A 15894-nucleotide genomic window follows, 5' to 3' on the forward strand; every position below is an offset into this window, starting at 1 on the left:
TTACGTAAAACAAGAACTAACTAGTAACGAAACTAAACAGGAATGACCGTGTATATTCCGTGAAACGTATAAAAATAAAATTTTATCGCCTGTTTCTTAAAGGCGATCCGCCATCTTCACTGAGGACCTTCTGATCCAACCCGAGGCACAGTCTCGACGCCCGCACCGCCTAGTGCGTGCCTGGGGGCTGGGGGATCCCCCAATATGTCCAACCCAACCTGGACTAACCTCAGTAACGTGAGGTGATTTAACCCAGTTCAACGGCCCTACCTTTTGCAAGATGGAAAGTTTCGAATGCGTTAGGCTTAGGATTCCCGTGTTTCTCCTGCGCTAGAAGTGCATGAGATGGGGTTTCTTGAAATGCATCTAAAAAAACTTCTATTCGACAGAATCTTATAATTCTTAGATTTTTAGATTCAGCATATGACCTTCTTTCACTTCTGTGCAATATTTACCTTCATGACGCTTTCACTGATTTTTAAAAACGAGTGGTCCTGATACGGAACTACACCCAAAATATGCACTCATTATTTTACTATCATTATCTTTCTTCGGCTTACGTTCAACAACGTGCTTACCATGTCATCATCTCACTGTGCATATCCTAAATAAATCAATGCTTAATGTCAAAACGACGATGACTTCATCTGTTAGTGGAAAACCTTGCATTCTCTTCATTGACTTCAGCGCAACCAAAGTGTGTTGGCCTATAGGACTTGTTGTTGAACCGTTATTAAACCCAACAAACGGATACAAATCGTTCTTTCTTCACCCCGCAACACTGAAACGTGACCGAAAGAAAATCCGCGAACCCGAACTGAATCCGTAAATTTTTCGATTTTCGAACATTTAACAGAAGGACGTAATCATCTTCCATTATCCTGTCTTCGTAATCTTGTCACCTTCTACTCAGCATGACTCACTCAGAAATGTCATGGTCCCGCTCCTCCCCTTGGAAGATAGGTCACCTTCAGTGGAGCTTGGCGCGACAGGGACACGGTCCATTCTCCGGGAGATCAGCCAGTGTGGGATTCCTACAAAATGAAGTGGGTTTTGCTACAAAATAAAAGAATCAGTGGCTGCTTCCCATGGTTGACCATAAGTTGATCCTTAGAAACGTTTCTGCTTGTCGTGGTCGTCGCCCCCCTGAGCGTGTCCTGTTACTGCAAGCAGTTCCTCCATCTGCGACGTGCATTTATGAATAGAAATATAAGCGCATAATTCTTTCGTAGTAGGCGTTTCTCACTACGTATTTCGTTAATACAGCAACGCCCCATCGATAGTTCTGATAACACGACAAACTAAATTATTTATTGCTATGCGGTGTCAGGAGAATTGTTTCCCTGCACGAGCGAAGCCCAACATTAACCGACGAAGAAGAACCGCCTTGAGAAGAGCGAGGATTTTCATTGTTCTCCGTCCGACGTCCGTCGTTTTGAAGACTATCATGAACGGTGCGTCTACTAATTTGTTTTGCTAAATGACTTACAGCGTTTAAGGGGCAACATCCCCCAGCATTGCTTCACAATGGCTATTCCTTGTATGAGCTGCGTTTATCAGCTCGGTATTTTTTTTCTTTCGAGTACCATTTCTTGATGCTGTACCTTCTTGGTTCTTTTGGCAGTTATTCACCCATGCGATGCCACTTCTTGGGAAGGTATCGCGATGCCTTCACCATACCGGTCACAAGCTTCATCAGTACTTGCCGACAAACTGCAAAATGGTAACCCAGTGCTTAGCAGCATTTGGTTATCCTGTTCAAGTACCTACAAAACTGTTTTGCCTCATTTGCCAGTTGCAGCGCTACACGTGTGTTCTGCAGCTTCGGCAACCAGGTGAACCGTTACTCTCTTTCCTACACGTTCTCTCGGGTGAACCACAGGGGAACCAAGATGATTATGCTTCAGACAGAACTATTTTGTCCGCATGAACACCGTAATTCATCTTTCTTTTGCAGTTCTATGAACACTGAGGAGATGGAGCGATCGTCTTTCCGCATGGTTGGGATGGTGATCATGTTCATCCTGGTCCTTTTAGTAGTGGCCATCTGTGTCCTCGTTATGGTACGACCAAACGGTAAGCTTTTTTACATGTGTAGCTGGTCAAAAGAACCTCGCATTAAGGGATGGCCGAAGATGGAGAAATTAAGTCTGGCTTGTGAGAAATTATCGCATTCGTACCACCCGAAAACGTGTGACCGCCCCATATGACATGTAACCTTCATCATGTATCAATGTAACCTTCGTTGGTCGTACTTCGCCGCTCAAGCTAGAGCCGTCCCTCTGTCCCCCACTTCTTCCTGCTGACCTCTCTCCAGCTGTCCACGCCTGTACGGCGCTCATAGCCACAGTTGCTTCCCGGCGCTAACACGGAGTGAAAAAGAACTAGAGGCGACAAAAAGGCGCGGAGCCAAGGGCTCATTTCCGTGGATTTTCGATCAATTTAAATCACCAGTTGTCGTCATCTATGTGGACGCTACAGGTGCTGTACTCAGTAAAATGACTACGAGGAACTAATTTCGACAAAGAAAACGTTAGGTTGACTTGAGAAATTTCAGAGTTCACTTGAAGAAATTAAATTCCCATCAAATGAAATGAAATAAAAATGGTACCAATATGTGACAAATGTTCCTGGCAGAAAAAAAATATTGGCAACGACATTTACTATGAACTCATATCACAGTTGGTGGACCACCCTGTATAGTGAAGAAAAGAGAGTGCACATGCACATAAAACAAGAACAAAAAATCACTCGTGTTGTCGCATAACAATACGTAGCAGCTACCCGAATTCGACACCAGCCGACCATTTTGTTTCCGCTTCTGTTTGCGGCAACGGACGTACGGAATATTATTTTCCGTTATCGTTACCAACTTAAGTTATGTGAAGTTAAGTTATTGGTAATGTACCGTTCCTGTGTGCGTTACCGTTCTCTCCTGCGTTGTTGGGGCGATATTCACAATCGAGTGGAAGGGTTTCATCCCCAAGAACTGTTACTGTGAGAACGTTACGTTAATTAGTTTCACGTGAGAAAACTCGATGAGGGAACGGTTAACGCTTGTCGATTTTGTCTTTCACGCATGACCAGAGGAAATTAACATTCCCTTTCAGAGATCATTGGGGTGAAGGTGGTTGAAGACGAAGACAACGATAGCGGTATGTAGTCAACAGCTGTACCTAAAAATGAGTAAGACAAATGAAGGACACCTCCCTGAAAATATGTATGGTCATCGGTGTTCCAGTCGACTTCAAGACACTATTTTCCAGTCAGTTTTAGCAACGATATTCGGAGCTTCCATTACAAATTTTCCCCAGTGGCATTTTTCGCACGTAAAATTCAAGGCATCGGTTTCATAGAGCACGCACAAGAAAAATGGAGAATACTCTTTTAGCTTCGTTGCTTTCTGGGGAAAGCGTTCATCGGAGGAAGAGAAAACTAAAGCACGTTATCGGCATTTAAAATGGGTCACACACTTAGTAAGCATATAGATGTGTGATCTTACCGCACCAAAATGGTTGTCAGCTACACCAAATACCCGGTTTCGGGAAAAAGGCTGATGTAGTGTCTAAGGGCTCAAGACCGTCGTAGATCACATTTTTTAGGGATCTGAGAACTGTGGCATCTGCACGTTTCTGGAGGGAATTGAAAGGCCTTCCATACTTCGCTTGACTAATTTCTCTAATGTACTCTGAGCAAATCTGGAGTTTCGAAACTGACCGTACTATCAATGTACAATCGTAAAGGAAGGACCTCATGTATGAATTCCTGTTTGCGTGAAAACTAGAGCCAATTGTTAGAGGAAGTTGCTCTGTGTCCCCTTCCTGCGTTCTGCCATCATGCTATTAAATTCCAACCAAAAGATCCACCATGCATTTCTGGACTGCACCCAAGATCAGCTGTGAATGACCTGTTGTGGTGATTCACAGCTGCTTGAAGACAACAGATCCATCCACCCGTGAAATCAGGATACATTGCCTCATGCAGCTTGAGATCACGGGTATCCCGTTCTCGTCGCCCGTTGCCAGATGGATGATATAGTCGCCGGTCCTCAAGGTGGTCCCTCGCAGCAAATCCCATGATTGGAAGCGCTAACTTCTGAATGATGACTGCGTTGTGTAACACCACACTTTGTTTTACGGAACACGTACAGAACATGTCCCATAAATGCTACGGCGTTATTCGTGCCTTCATTCCCCGGCTTTGCTGCGACCATCCTATGCACTCGTCAATGACCACTATAGGAATGATTGCGTTCTTCCTATTCCCTCCGCCTCTTTCTTTAGATCTGTGGAGTCGACACGGACAGCGCCGTGATATAGGTGCAGTATTTTCGGTAGTAGGGTCTCAGGACAAGGAATATTTATCCAACTTTTCGAAGGTCATCGGTGCCTTTCTATAACTTGAGACAATTTGACTGAACTGCTTGTGGTGAACACACATGGGGCAGTCGCGAAAGTGAATCGGCGTCGGTTAAATGAGTGTCTGGCCTGAGTGAAGCCTCAAACGCAAAGTGCAGTAAGTCTACAATCCATCGGATTAATTACCCTTATTGCTCTGATCGGCTGAGAATGTATGTAAGCGCCTGGCCAGTGAAGAGACTGATCGGCTTGCCCTCAAAGTCAGCTCTGAAGTACCTGAGCGCCATCAAGACAGTTAGTGATCCCTTCATCGTGATGGAATAGTTCCTCTTCACTCTTCCTGAATGTATAGGAGCAGTCTTCAATTACTCTCATCCGTCTTGCCTGTTTCTGTGTCGTGCCGTTGCTCCCGTTCTAAAGTAGGGATCATCGGTGTTTAATTCAAATGACGAGGCAGTATTTGGAAGCCTGATAACCAGATTTGAGGGCCGTCAGACGCCTAGCTCTTTTAGCAAAATCATTTTCAAAGCGTCAAAATGTCCAGCTAAACTCAAGAAAACGCGCAGACAATGCACATGAGTCGGTTTTTGCAGGTGCGCTATATGTGCTACATATGTATATTTTCTAGTATTCACCCGACCATCGAAGAAGCGACCGAGAAATACAACGCCTTCTTGAAGAATGAAATTTAAAAGGAAACAATTTGTTCATGCGAATAACACCGATTCGTCCTTCGGCCGGTTCACACCGGTATTCCCCACGGCCAGGTTCTGGGTCCGTTGTTCATTTTAATTTTCATAAATGACGTTGGTATGAGTATTGCCGATGACTGTGTATTGTATAGAGATATCAATGATGGTTATAGCTATGTAGGTTTAATAATTATTTGCAGAAGATGGCTGACTGGTGTGATACATGGCAGTTACGTCTTAACACAAATAAGCGTGTGGTTATCAGTGTCACTCGAAAACGGAAAACGGTCAGCTTTGATTATTATATTAATTCAATGAATCTCTCAAAGGAGTGCAAATACGTGGGCGCCTTACTTACGTCAGACCTGTGGAGGAATAAACGGAACCAATACTTAACAAAGATGGCTAACAAGAAATTATGGTCTCTAAAACGTCATCAAATCGCTAAAACCGGAGCTAAAAACACTAAGAACGAAACAGGACGGACGCACTGCTAAAACGTCATTTTTGTGAATGTACGACACATGGTATGTTAACGGCATTCAGAACATTAGTCCGACCTATTTTGGAATATACTGATATTGTTTTGGGCCTTTACACCACAATATCCGACTTCTTGAATCCATTCAAAGGAGAGCGTTACGTTTTATTTTCAGGGCGTACCATCGTCACACCGGAGTTCCCCCTCTAAGCACGGAATGCGTTAATACAGCTTGAAGAGTGCAGAAAACCCCATACGCTCCAGTGCTTTTCTCAATTACTGAATGGTCAACTTCGAATCCATCATCGGGACAACAACACTCCACACGTACCCAAATTAACACGGGTATCCACTAGCGCGCACACAAAGCGTTCCAGTGTAGTAACTTCTTTAAATATTCATTCTTTCCTCGAACAGTGGAAGGATGGAATTCTCTGTCATCTGCTCAGATCTCACAACCCTCTGTCACAGCATTTGTTAAAGGCCTAAAGGCTGTTCCATGATGTGGAATGTGCCGTGTTGTGAACAATTTTGGACTTTCGGTGCCCTTCCTACTAGGACTCTTTTCAGGGTTTGTTGCATTTTGTAAAAAGAAAAAAAGGACATTTCTTAAGAATGATCCGTAGGTCAGCATTACCCAGGGAGCTGCGAAGTTTTCAAAGGCAATCAATGCGGTCATCAACGGATTTCGAATAGAATATTCAATACAATTTCAGAACCGAATGATGTCGTCAACGTAGCAATTGCAGAAGTCTCCCGAGTGTGGCTTCAAAACTTAGCTCAACATCGTCTGAAACCTGACGGGGGTGTCTTTTTTTCCTTTTTTCATTCGAATGGTAAAGGATTATACTTGGTATAATCGTCGTCTTGTGTGTGTATACTTGTGTGTGTGCTGTGTATTTGTTGTCCTATTATATCATCGGCATTGCCAAAACCCTTCTGACGTGATCCCTTCAATACCCGAAAAAAAGAGGGGGGAGGGGAAATGAGCAAGCACCAGTTTCATTAATGACGTCATCGATTTTTGCACTGGAGATAGGGTAAACGATCTGTCTGCATGTAAATGAATCTGTAGTCAGTGCACAGACGCGGGCTTCGTCTTGCTTTGCCACAATCGCGATTGGCGACGCAAATGGGGCACGGCCGGCCGAATGACTGGAGCCTCGGGTACTCATCTCAGTTCTTGCTTTACCGCTTCTTCTCGTCTCGACGCATCTTCTAGGATTTGTTACGCACAACACTAGCGTCGCGGAGGGTGACTGATAAAAGCGCTGCTTTCAAGAATTGTTTGAATTCGGCCATCAATGACCCGTACCGATGTAACCGACACGCCGTTCTCAAATATTTCGTATGGCGGGACTTCACGCACCATACTTTCGTATGGGGTAGGACCTTTGATTCGCGTTTTGACTCCTTCATTTCATTCGTAGTCTTTCCACCATGTCGAAAGTCGCAAGCTCAGCTGACGGAAAGTATCATGGGTTCATCTAGTGAATGGCCTCCAAGGATCATTGGGTACGTTGATACAAAGTTCCTTCATGCACTGCAGGGGTTCCTTGTGTCGCCTTTGGTGCGTTTCGTATTGGTTCTTCTTGAATATCCGGGAGGCCGTGCATGATTAATGCGATAGTGAAATGTGGTGACAGTTTCTGGTCAGCCAGTTATAATAGCCTCCGTTTCTCGTAAAAAATATTCAAGTACGCCTCCTTATCGACACTTAAGGAAGTTTCACCGAGGGTTCCAGAAAACTCTTCCATCTTCCCAAGGGACGTTCAGATACTACATTTAACATCACAGTTAATATCACCTTTTAGCCATGCCCGTTAAGAATAAACCGAGGTTCTTAATCCGGTCCTCGTGATTTCACCAAGAATTCTCTGTACAGGCATATTCTTAAAACTCCATCCAAGCATCAGACAGCTCGGGCTTAGCCAGATCAAACTTTGGCCTACCATCTCCTAGCTATGGCGCTAACATTAGGATCTGCTGAGTCTGAGCCAGCTGTTGAACTCTAGAAACTGGCAGACGTGGTCTAGAAACTAGAAACTCTACACGTCCTGCCCGGCTCACGAAGCATGCAAAGTCATAGCAGGGGCTCCTGGAAATCTGACAGCTTCGTATTGACCTTGGTCTCCTTCTCCAGCAGTGAGACTGAGACTGACTTCTTCATAATGGAGCTGTTCGGGCCAAATCTTGACAATCTACATCTTGAGGGCGGGAAGCTGTGATGATGCCCTTCTAAACGGAGTTTGAGACAAATAACACCACCGATAGTGAATCCTATTCAAACCCTGCCGACTGCAGGCTCTGTTCGTAAGCCCGAACTCCAAATTCTTTACTCATTTTCCTCCTCGTCACTCTCGTCCGTTGCCCTCTTCCGTTGCCCTCTTACAAGTGGCACCCGTTAGCGTATAATAGGGGCAATTATGGTGTAAATAAATGAAGTGTGTATTTCAATTCATATATCCTGCACAATTCGGTTTCGGGTATAGGACGTTGTTACTGCAATTGCGGTTTGGAACTTTCACGTTTTTTGTGTACACGTTTGTTGCAATCGCAACACACCCACCCACAACAATTTTGCTAAATTGGTGCAGTGTTTGTTAAACAACACATTTGAATGATGATGGTAGGGGAGGTTCATCGCCACCGGATACACTGTACCCCATTGCTGGCGGCAATGTGGTTTAAGGCAACATTGAGTCGCCGTACGGTGAGGACCGATGTCCTGCGGTGTCCAAAAGAACCTTTGATGTTTAAGTACGGCATCACCCAAAATAAGTACTGTATTTTTCCCACCGAGCTCCGTACAATATACTGCTGAGACGGCAGAGGCCGAAACCGAATGCCCAATGTACCGAATACTTATGAATGCCCTACCGAGCAATTTTCTTAAGCTGTCGGGGTGTCGGTGATACCCTGTAATCGATCAGAAGTGTATGTTACATCTCACAATTTTTATGGTGCAGCAAATACACGAGGCTTAAGGCAAGGTTTAGCCATTGGACATATTTAAAGGACATCACTCTTCTTTTTTCGTAATTTATCCATAGATGATGGGACCAGCTGACAATTTCTGCATAGTACGTCCTCCAATGCGGAGCGTAGCCCCTTAACGCTCTTTTTATTCATTTCATTTTCATTACACACTCTGGAGTACACACCTTATATTCGTACATCAGTGCGTATGACGACAGAGACAATTGGATCGACGAAATGTATGACGAGGGATTATCCACGTACGATGTGTGACGGGTTATTAGTCAATGCAGTCGCATTTCTTCGCAGATAACCGTTCTGTCGATGAACCTCGGGGAAATTTCATTCAGGATGGCCCTGTTCAATCAGCTACGGAAAAAACAGCTCATCGGAATGCTACCCGAACAACCGCCATCACAGGTGCACACAGTACGTTTGTGTGTCCCTTCATGTAGGCGTGCATCGTTAAGGACTGCCCGCTTCTTGCGTAGGTTCCGTCAGGGCAACACACCGCCGTTCCAGTGCACGTTCAGCAGCTAGTAAGCAGCCTTCGACAACACCGCGATGCTCTCTGGCTCGAACATTTCCCCCTAGAAAGATTGCCTGCGTTTACACTTTTGGGGAGACCGCGGCGAACAGTTATCCGAAGGACGGTGTCTGCGATTACGCCATTTACGTCCACCTCCATTACGAAGACAGTGGCTTCCACGGTAAGAAGCTCCCTTTATGTGTGGTAGTACTCAGGCTAGGTACCGTGGAAGTACATCTCAAAACAATGAGCAAAAAGGAATGACCCCTGCTTCTAATTATTCGTCTGCACAGGCATCGACGAGCTCGCGCTCGAAGGTACGTGGCCGTCACAAGGCGCGTTTACATGAAGGCGACAAGTCGACCGGGCGAGATAGGTCGATCTCCCCTCTCCATGTAAACCTGCCTACATCGACCTAAAGTAGACGTCGACACAGCAGAAATAAGTCGCTACGCTGGGGTAGATCAGACGACTGGAGTCGTCTCGCCTTTGCCATGTAAACCGGGCAAGTCGACTGTGCCGACGGTTTCCGCTACGTCACAACCGCATCTGCCGCCGTGCTCCGCCCGCAACACCGAAAATAAACATGGCGACGGACACGGTTGACGTTCCCGCCGGTGCAAGAGTTTCAAGGCAGCAGCACTGGGCATAGACTGGGCCGTTGGTAGAAGGCTTTAATGTTTATGGGCGCAGTAAAGGAAGTCACACACTGATAAAACAGTATGAAATTGCAAAGTGACCACTTTAGTGCCTTGGCGGCGCTGTCATCGACTGAGTCGACTGAATTGCCCGGCGGATTAAGGCGCATCGCTTCCTGCCATGTAAACCGTCCCAAGTCGATCTTTGCAATCAGTCGACTGTTGCTTTCAGTCGACGTATGCGCCCATATAAACGCGCCTACACACGCAGTGTGTGGGAACGCCATCATTGAAATTTTGTTTGTTTTCAGGCACAAACTTAGGAACATTTTTAGAAATGTCGAAGAACTTCCGGATGACCATCTTTTTGGCAACCCTTGCCTCGGAAATGCTGGGCAGAAATGACCGTATCTTATCTCCTGTATTCGCAAAACACTTTAAAACGCTTCGGACCGTCTCCAATATACGGGGTTTCGGAATATTCCACGAGTACCACACTGGTCACGCTCTTCTGAGTCAACGTCACGAGTTGACCAACTTTCTGAACGTATGTTTTAATAGTTGCGTTACCTGTGCGTTTATCTGAAATAGCGTGTTTGTACAGGCCTTACGCAGTCGTTTAAAGCGTATTCGAGGCTCGACAGTGTTCTTGGGTGTCCGGCTACAGAGGCTTCAGAAACTTTCGGAAGCCTCCCAATATTTTCAAGCATTAAAGACAGTTCTGACGTAAGACGAATAACCTATTTCTACATGTTCTTTGCCGAACACTGCAACGCAATATTCATGTTACAGGAAACCAACCTTATTTATTTTGATAACACACGTGAGCGCACACCATGAACCCGTTCCAGAACCAACTTCAGCTTGGACAGCACATTCCTTCAATGATCCCGACGTCACCTCTCTCGTAAGCCCTACACAATGTTCATAATTGTATCCAATTGTATCACAGTCGCAATCTCCCCAAACAGGAGATAGGCCTGGAATTTCTGAAATTCTTCACTCCATCTCCGCCTAATATAACATTCTTCATGAGTTTTACCCTGGCTGTGGTACAGTACAATGGAGCTAACAATGCGGGACCTCCAGCCAACCTGGGAAATATCTGCAAGGCTATTTCGTACGCTCCGTACCGACAGGTATGTGCGATCCATACTGATCCATTCTGTGCATGCCGTCTATGAAGCAAGGTCTCCTTGTAATATTTTAGGGCTGCGTTGACCAAGGCTTTATCTTAAATGAATACGACTCTAACGAAATGGTAGTGTTCGAAGTGAACACGCAGGAGCAAGTGGATCGCTGCTACGAGACCGTGAGAACACTCTCGGAAAAGGTACAGATAGACCACCTCATGCTAGCAACATAACATTCGGATCCTATATTTCAGATAGACCGGGTGCAATCGCAAGACGACAGAGGGAATATCGGGTGGGCCCTCTTCAATGCGGAGTTTGAGGATAACACGGACAGCGGATGCACCCGTGATTCAAGACCATTTCCAAGAATTCGCGCTGTCCGAAAACGGCTTCGTGCAAATATCTCAAGGTCGGGTGCTTCTGGCACGCCGATGACATGCAAAGGGAAGTTGACATAGCTTCTGCGCAGTGAACAATACATTATTATACTGTATTCACCCTCGCTGTACATCATCATGCGATTACCATTAATTGCACGAAGTGTATAAGGATGTTCCTCTACATGCAAAGGCCATTTATCTCATTAAAAGAAGACCGCAACAAATTTGCAGTACCCTAATGTAGCTCGTAAAGGCATTTGCCGTACATGATTGGGATTTGCTCTCTTGTCACGCATTAATTGAGCTAATTTTCGCAACTAAACACGAAAGATAGCCGAGCAAAGGTAACATTTTACTGCGGCAGCTGTTAACGGGAAGGTTTCATGAGATTGCCGTATCTGTGGAACAAAAATCCCCATTCATACACCATCTATTGTTGCACTGCAAGCGGTACGCCGACCCCCGAGCCGTCCTCGCCACAAATCTCACTTTCCTAGGCCGCAGGGAACTTTCCCTGGCGACGCTGCTGGGGCCTGTCCGGCACTCCAGACAGTGGGCAGTCACCCGAGCCCTCCTGTGTTACCTGAAGGACACTGGGCTGCTCAGCAGCCTTTCAGCCTTGATCCACCCCCATCAGCCACCCCATCGTCCCCTGCCACTTTCTTTTTTCTTTTCTGCTTCTCGTTTCTCTTTCTTTCTTTCTTTTATTTTCTTTTTTCTCTTTTGGGAATAGCAAGTCGGCCTTGGCCTGTCTGACCTTTCCCCCTTTCTTTATCTTCAATAAACATATTCCCCCCTCGCCTCTCCGCGCGAGAAAGGAGGAAAACAGAGGAGGAGCGATAGGTGCGCGCATATAGGTGGTGAAAGGGAAAGCTTGGCGAGTGAGAGGTAGGGGAATGGGGGTGAGAGGGTGAGACATTAGGGAGTTTTGGCACATCGGAAGCGTTCCAGGGATAGAAACCAAAAAACAAAAATCAAGCTTTCAGGTCCAAGGTCAACGTGATGCCAGCCACTTCAGAGGAATCAGATGTTTGACGTATCAAGTTTGCGAAACCGTTATCGGAAAGAACTTCCAATCTGCTAAGTCTCTTCGAATCCTTCCAATCCTATCCTACTGTACCGGCGCCGCGAAAAGTAAACGAACGAAGGTGACCCGTATGACGCCGCAGGGACACCGACGCCCCCAAAAGCGCGTTTTCCGCATTACCTTAAGCCCCTGGCGCTGGTACAGGTCGCATCAGAGTTAACTTGAACGCCATTCGGGTTGTGCTAAGTAGAAATAACTGCGGAGGGTGTTTTGGTCTATTCATAGTTCGAGGGGTGACCCTCGTTATGAAAGCGTTGTTTTCTGCTAGGCGTTGCCAGGGTGAATCGCTTCCCGTTTCGCAGGCTGGAGCGGCGTTCAAGTTAACTTTGACGCGAGCCGTTGTGAGAATTAAAAGTTGAACGTGATGAGCTGTAGAACTGTCGAACTGAGGGGACCTCCGAACGGAAAGCATAACATGAAGCAGCAACTCTCCATTCTAAATTTATAAGCACTACGTACGTTTCATCATATCTCCCTCTCTTACAAGATATGTTTTCATAATTCGCTACTAAAACACGGCCTCGTAACCCTCAGTAATATATATCTGTGAGGATGGAACACACGCATAAGGTTTCTGTAAAGTTGGATTGTATTATAATTTGAACCGGACATTTCGGTGCACGGGCATCTCGGAGCCCGGAAGTTTCGTTGCTCGAACACTGCGCTATAGCTATGTACAGCAGTTGGAAGTCTATCGCCTTCCCGTTTACGCTCATTCTTTTAAGCAGCTCGCTGTATGCATCTTCTATTCTCTGCATGGGAAAGGGGAGCTGTTTGGCAGTTTTAGTACATCGCGTACGCCGTCCGAAAACGGTACGACGAACCAAGCTCTCAGACGATCGTTTGACTAGATGACAGCAGCAATCTGGAACGTTACCGTTAATGTTCCGATGTTACAGAAACTCGTTGTATAGGGAACGCCAGTACAGCAGGGCAGTAACCAGGGCCTCACCTTGCAGGATGTGTGGCTTCTCCATCGAAGCGCGTACCACGGGGCAGAGCTGTCGTGAGGCAAGTTTGCGCCCGGGGCAGGGGCTAATCGGAGCTCCCCCCTCCCTTACCATCGTCAGAAGCCTCGTAAAAAAAGAAAACGCCAGTTTGCACTGCCGCGATCGTAAATTCAAATGCTATTGATTCCTACTTTATACTGTCCAACCATCCTGCCCGGGCTTGGCATTCGGCGCCCTCCCGGCGGCGGCGTCCGCGTCTTCTCCTCTCGCACCCCCGTAGCTACGGCTCTCCCGCGGGGGGTGAGGAAGAGCCAACCTATTGTATAAGTTAATGACTGACATTAACGAGACTTAATGATTTGGTGAGGGGGGGGGGGTCTTCCAACTGACTCCTCAAAAACCCCGTCTGGTCCCCCGAACCCCCGCCCAAGGCAGTCTGGTCATGTAAAGCGTCATGTAAAGCATTGCTGGTACTTTTTTTCTTACTTCACAGCTGCTGCCAATACGTTAATTAGTCTATAAACTCGACCAAGCTCGGATCCTGCAATGACATCATTCTCAGTGATGTTGTAAAATGTGTGCACTTGACCTGGATGTCGACATCCAGGCTTTATTATATGCAGCTCGTACGTCTCATTAATCGCGCAGGGTATCCCTGGACAAAGCATTAGTCCGTGTCTTTTCCCTCCCACCTGCACCCCCGGTCGCGTCGATATGGCCCGCGTTGGACAACATGTTCGAGGTAAAGGCGACAAAACTGACGGAAACTTATAGCGAATTTAGCTGGTCATTTTAGTGCAGAGAAAGTTGCACTGTCACGAGTGGGCATGTCGTAAGGCAGCTTCAATCCAACGTGCGTCGCGGTTTATTGGTTGTTCCTTTCGCTCTTCGTTCGTTTCTTGGCTGAACCCCACACTGACGTTTTACACTGTGCGGCACGAAGACGACCATCTGAACTCGCTATAGTGTTTTCGTGCCGCCTTTGCATTCCCAAAACAAGATGCCATCGTATGTACCCGACGTGGTACACGAATTTGAAGAAGCATGTTCAGGTAAGCTTCATAAATATTTTTGTTCGCTGTGGCAGTTTACATATCGAGGACTAAGGCACTGCCTTTCACTAACCAATCGACGGCCTTGTGGAGCTAACGCCGGTTTGTGAGGTGGTAGTCGTTGAAGTTTGGCGATTTTATGGTTTAAACATTGTTATAGATATTGGTGTAGCGTCTATCAGTTCACGTAAACGAACAACCCCGATCATGTTGTCTACCTTCCCAGCAGTGGTGCAGCTGTTGCTTTGGTGTTGCATAGCTGTTGCAGTGGTGCATAGAGAGACAGAGAGAGAGAGAGAAAAGAAAATTTATCCCCGTTACTAATCAGGCACATCCATTTTCAGTTCATGCATCGAACAAGGTATCTGATGCAGCCGTGCTTTTCTACAGCAATTGCTCAGTCTTGCCACAGAGGCTCTCGCAAGGAAAAACATTAGGATAACCAATGCTCATGTCGAGTACCAGCTATTGCACAGTAAACTTTTTTACACTTTTTTGGTGTAAATGGCTTGTCCCATGGCACACACCTTTTTGGTGTTGCCTTTACACTCAAATGATGGGTGTTTTCTAATACACCCTTTAGTTAAGTGTATTCCTAATAAAATACTGTTATAATGGGTGTTTAAAAACAAAAACACCCTTAAAATGGTAGTATTCTATTGAAAACACCTTTTATGATGGAATTATTTGCTAGCAAATATTCCCTCGCAAATAGTGTAATAGGAGCTTCCGCGGCAGCATACCGACACCACTGGCCAAGACATACAGTTCGACGTTCGATGACAAGCAGCACCGCGAACACGGTAGACTTCCAGCCGTGGTTCCATCGTAGAACCTAAACCGGAGTGCGATGCGTCTCAGGCACGCCTCGTTAGCTTGTTAACACTGTGGGACCAACGTGAGTGCAGAGGCATAAAGAGACCTCGGGCACCCTCAGTAGCCTATATTGGCGTGTCGGATGTATCATATACTGAAATAAAATTTGTTGGGGCACGTTCGTTACATGTGGTGGGGCGGGAAACGTGTGTAGCGGTGGCGGGAATGTATTTTTGCAACTAACACCCACGCTTGCAACGAGTCAAAGATATAAGCTCAATTTCTAACATCCCTCCCTGTCAAATACTGTGTTTTTAACTCAGGCTATCGTCTATAATGGGATTACTTGCTGAGCGGAGATGTGAAACCAGCATAATTTTTCTCACACAAAATAAAACACCATTTTTAACACCATACTCCCAATTCAAATGGGTGTACAAAAGGTGCATTCGGCGGAAAACACCTGTTTCAACACCCTACTTTACACCCTTAATGATCCACATTGGTAAAACGTGGTGTATGTCGATATTACATCTTTAGTAATGCATTTTTTGCACTCTTTGTGGAATAGAAAAGGGTGTTTTTATAAGAATACACCTTGTTTGAGCAAATAAAGGTGTAAAATGCTTTACTGTGTGTTGAAAGCAAATTCCAGGTCGGACCAAATAAAGCACGTGTCAATTTTAAATTTGACATGATGATGTTACGTAAGAGAGTGCCTTGCTACTGTCGGGTAACGCAGTGGTGGAACTGACAAATTGCTGTTCGTAGCAGCTCTGGTAGCAGGGAAATTTTA

The 15894-nt window shown here is 45.9% G+C and overlaps 1 protein-coding gene across 2 annotated transcripts; it reads left to right on the forward strand.

The window, feature by feature from the left end:
• The first annotated feature begins 1382 nt into the window (after window positions 1-1382).
• LOC135391414 (uncharacterized) lies at window positions 1383-11306 on the forward strand. Of its 2 annotated transcripts, XM_064621671.1 has the most exons (13): window positions 1383-1454; window positions 1625-1723; window positions 1796-1835; window positions 1958-2076; window positions 3111-3155; window positions 8820-8939; window positions 9002-9220; window positions 9989-10224; window positions 10282-10403; window positions 10470-10584; window positions 10649-10816; window positions 10888-11010; window positions 11065-11306. In XM_064621671.1, the coding sequence occupies exons 1-13, from the start codon at window positions 1448-1450 to the stop codon at window positions 11269-11271; spliced, it is 1620 nt and encodes a 539-aa protein (XP_064477741.1). In that variant the 5' UTR covers window positions 1383-1447; the 3' UTR covers window positions 11272-11306. The 2 variants fall into 2 exon arrangements, with proteins under 2 accessions (XP_064477741.1, XP_064477740.1); XM_064621670.1 differs by having other exon boundaries at window positions 1625-1835.
• The last annotated feature ends 4588 nt before the right edge of the window (window positions 11307-15894 follow it).

This window comes from Ornithodoros turicata, chromosome 4 (genome assembly GCF_037126465.1).
Source record: "Ornithodoros turicata isolate Travis chromosome 4, ASM3712646v1, whole genome shotgun sequence".
In the NCBI taxonomy this organism is placed as follows: Eukaryota; Metazoa; Arthropoda; class Arachnida; order Ixodida; family Argasidae; genus Ornithodoros; species Ornithodoros turicata.

Coding starts and splice junctions, on each gene's coding strand:
- LOC135391414 (XM_064621670.1), top strand. Junction 2,077..3,110: donor CGTTATGGTACGACCAAACG/GTAAGCTTTTTT, acceptor ATTCCCTTTCAG/AGATCATTGGGGTGAAGGTG. Junction 10,404..10,469: donor GCATTAAAGACAGTTCTGAC/GTAAGACGAATA, acceptor TTCATGTTACAG/GAAACCAACCTTATTTATTT.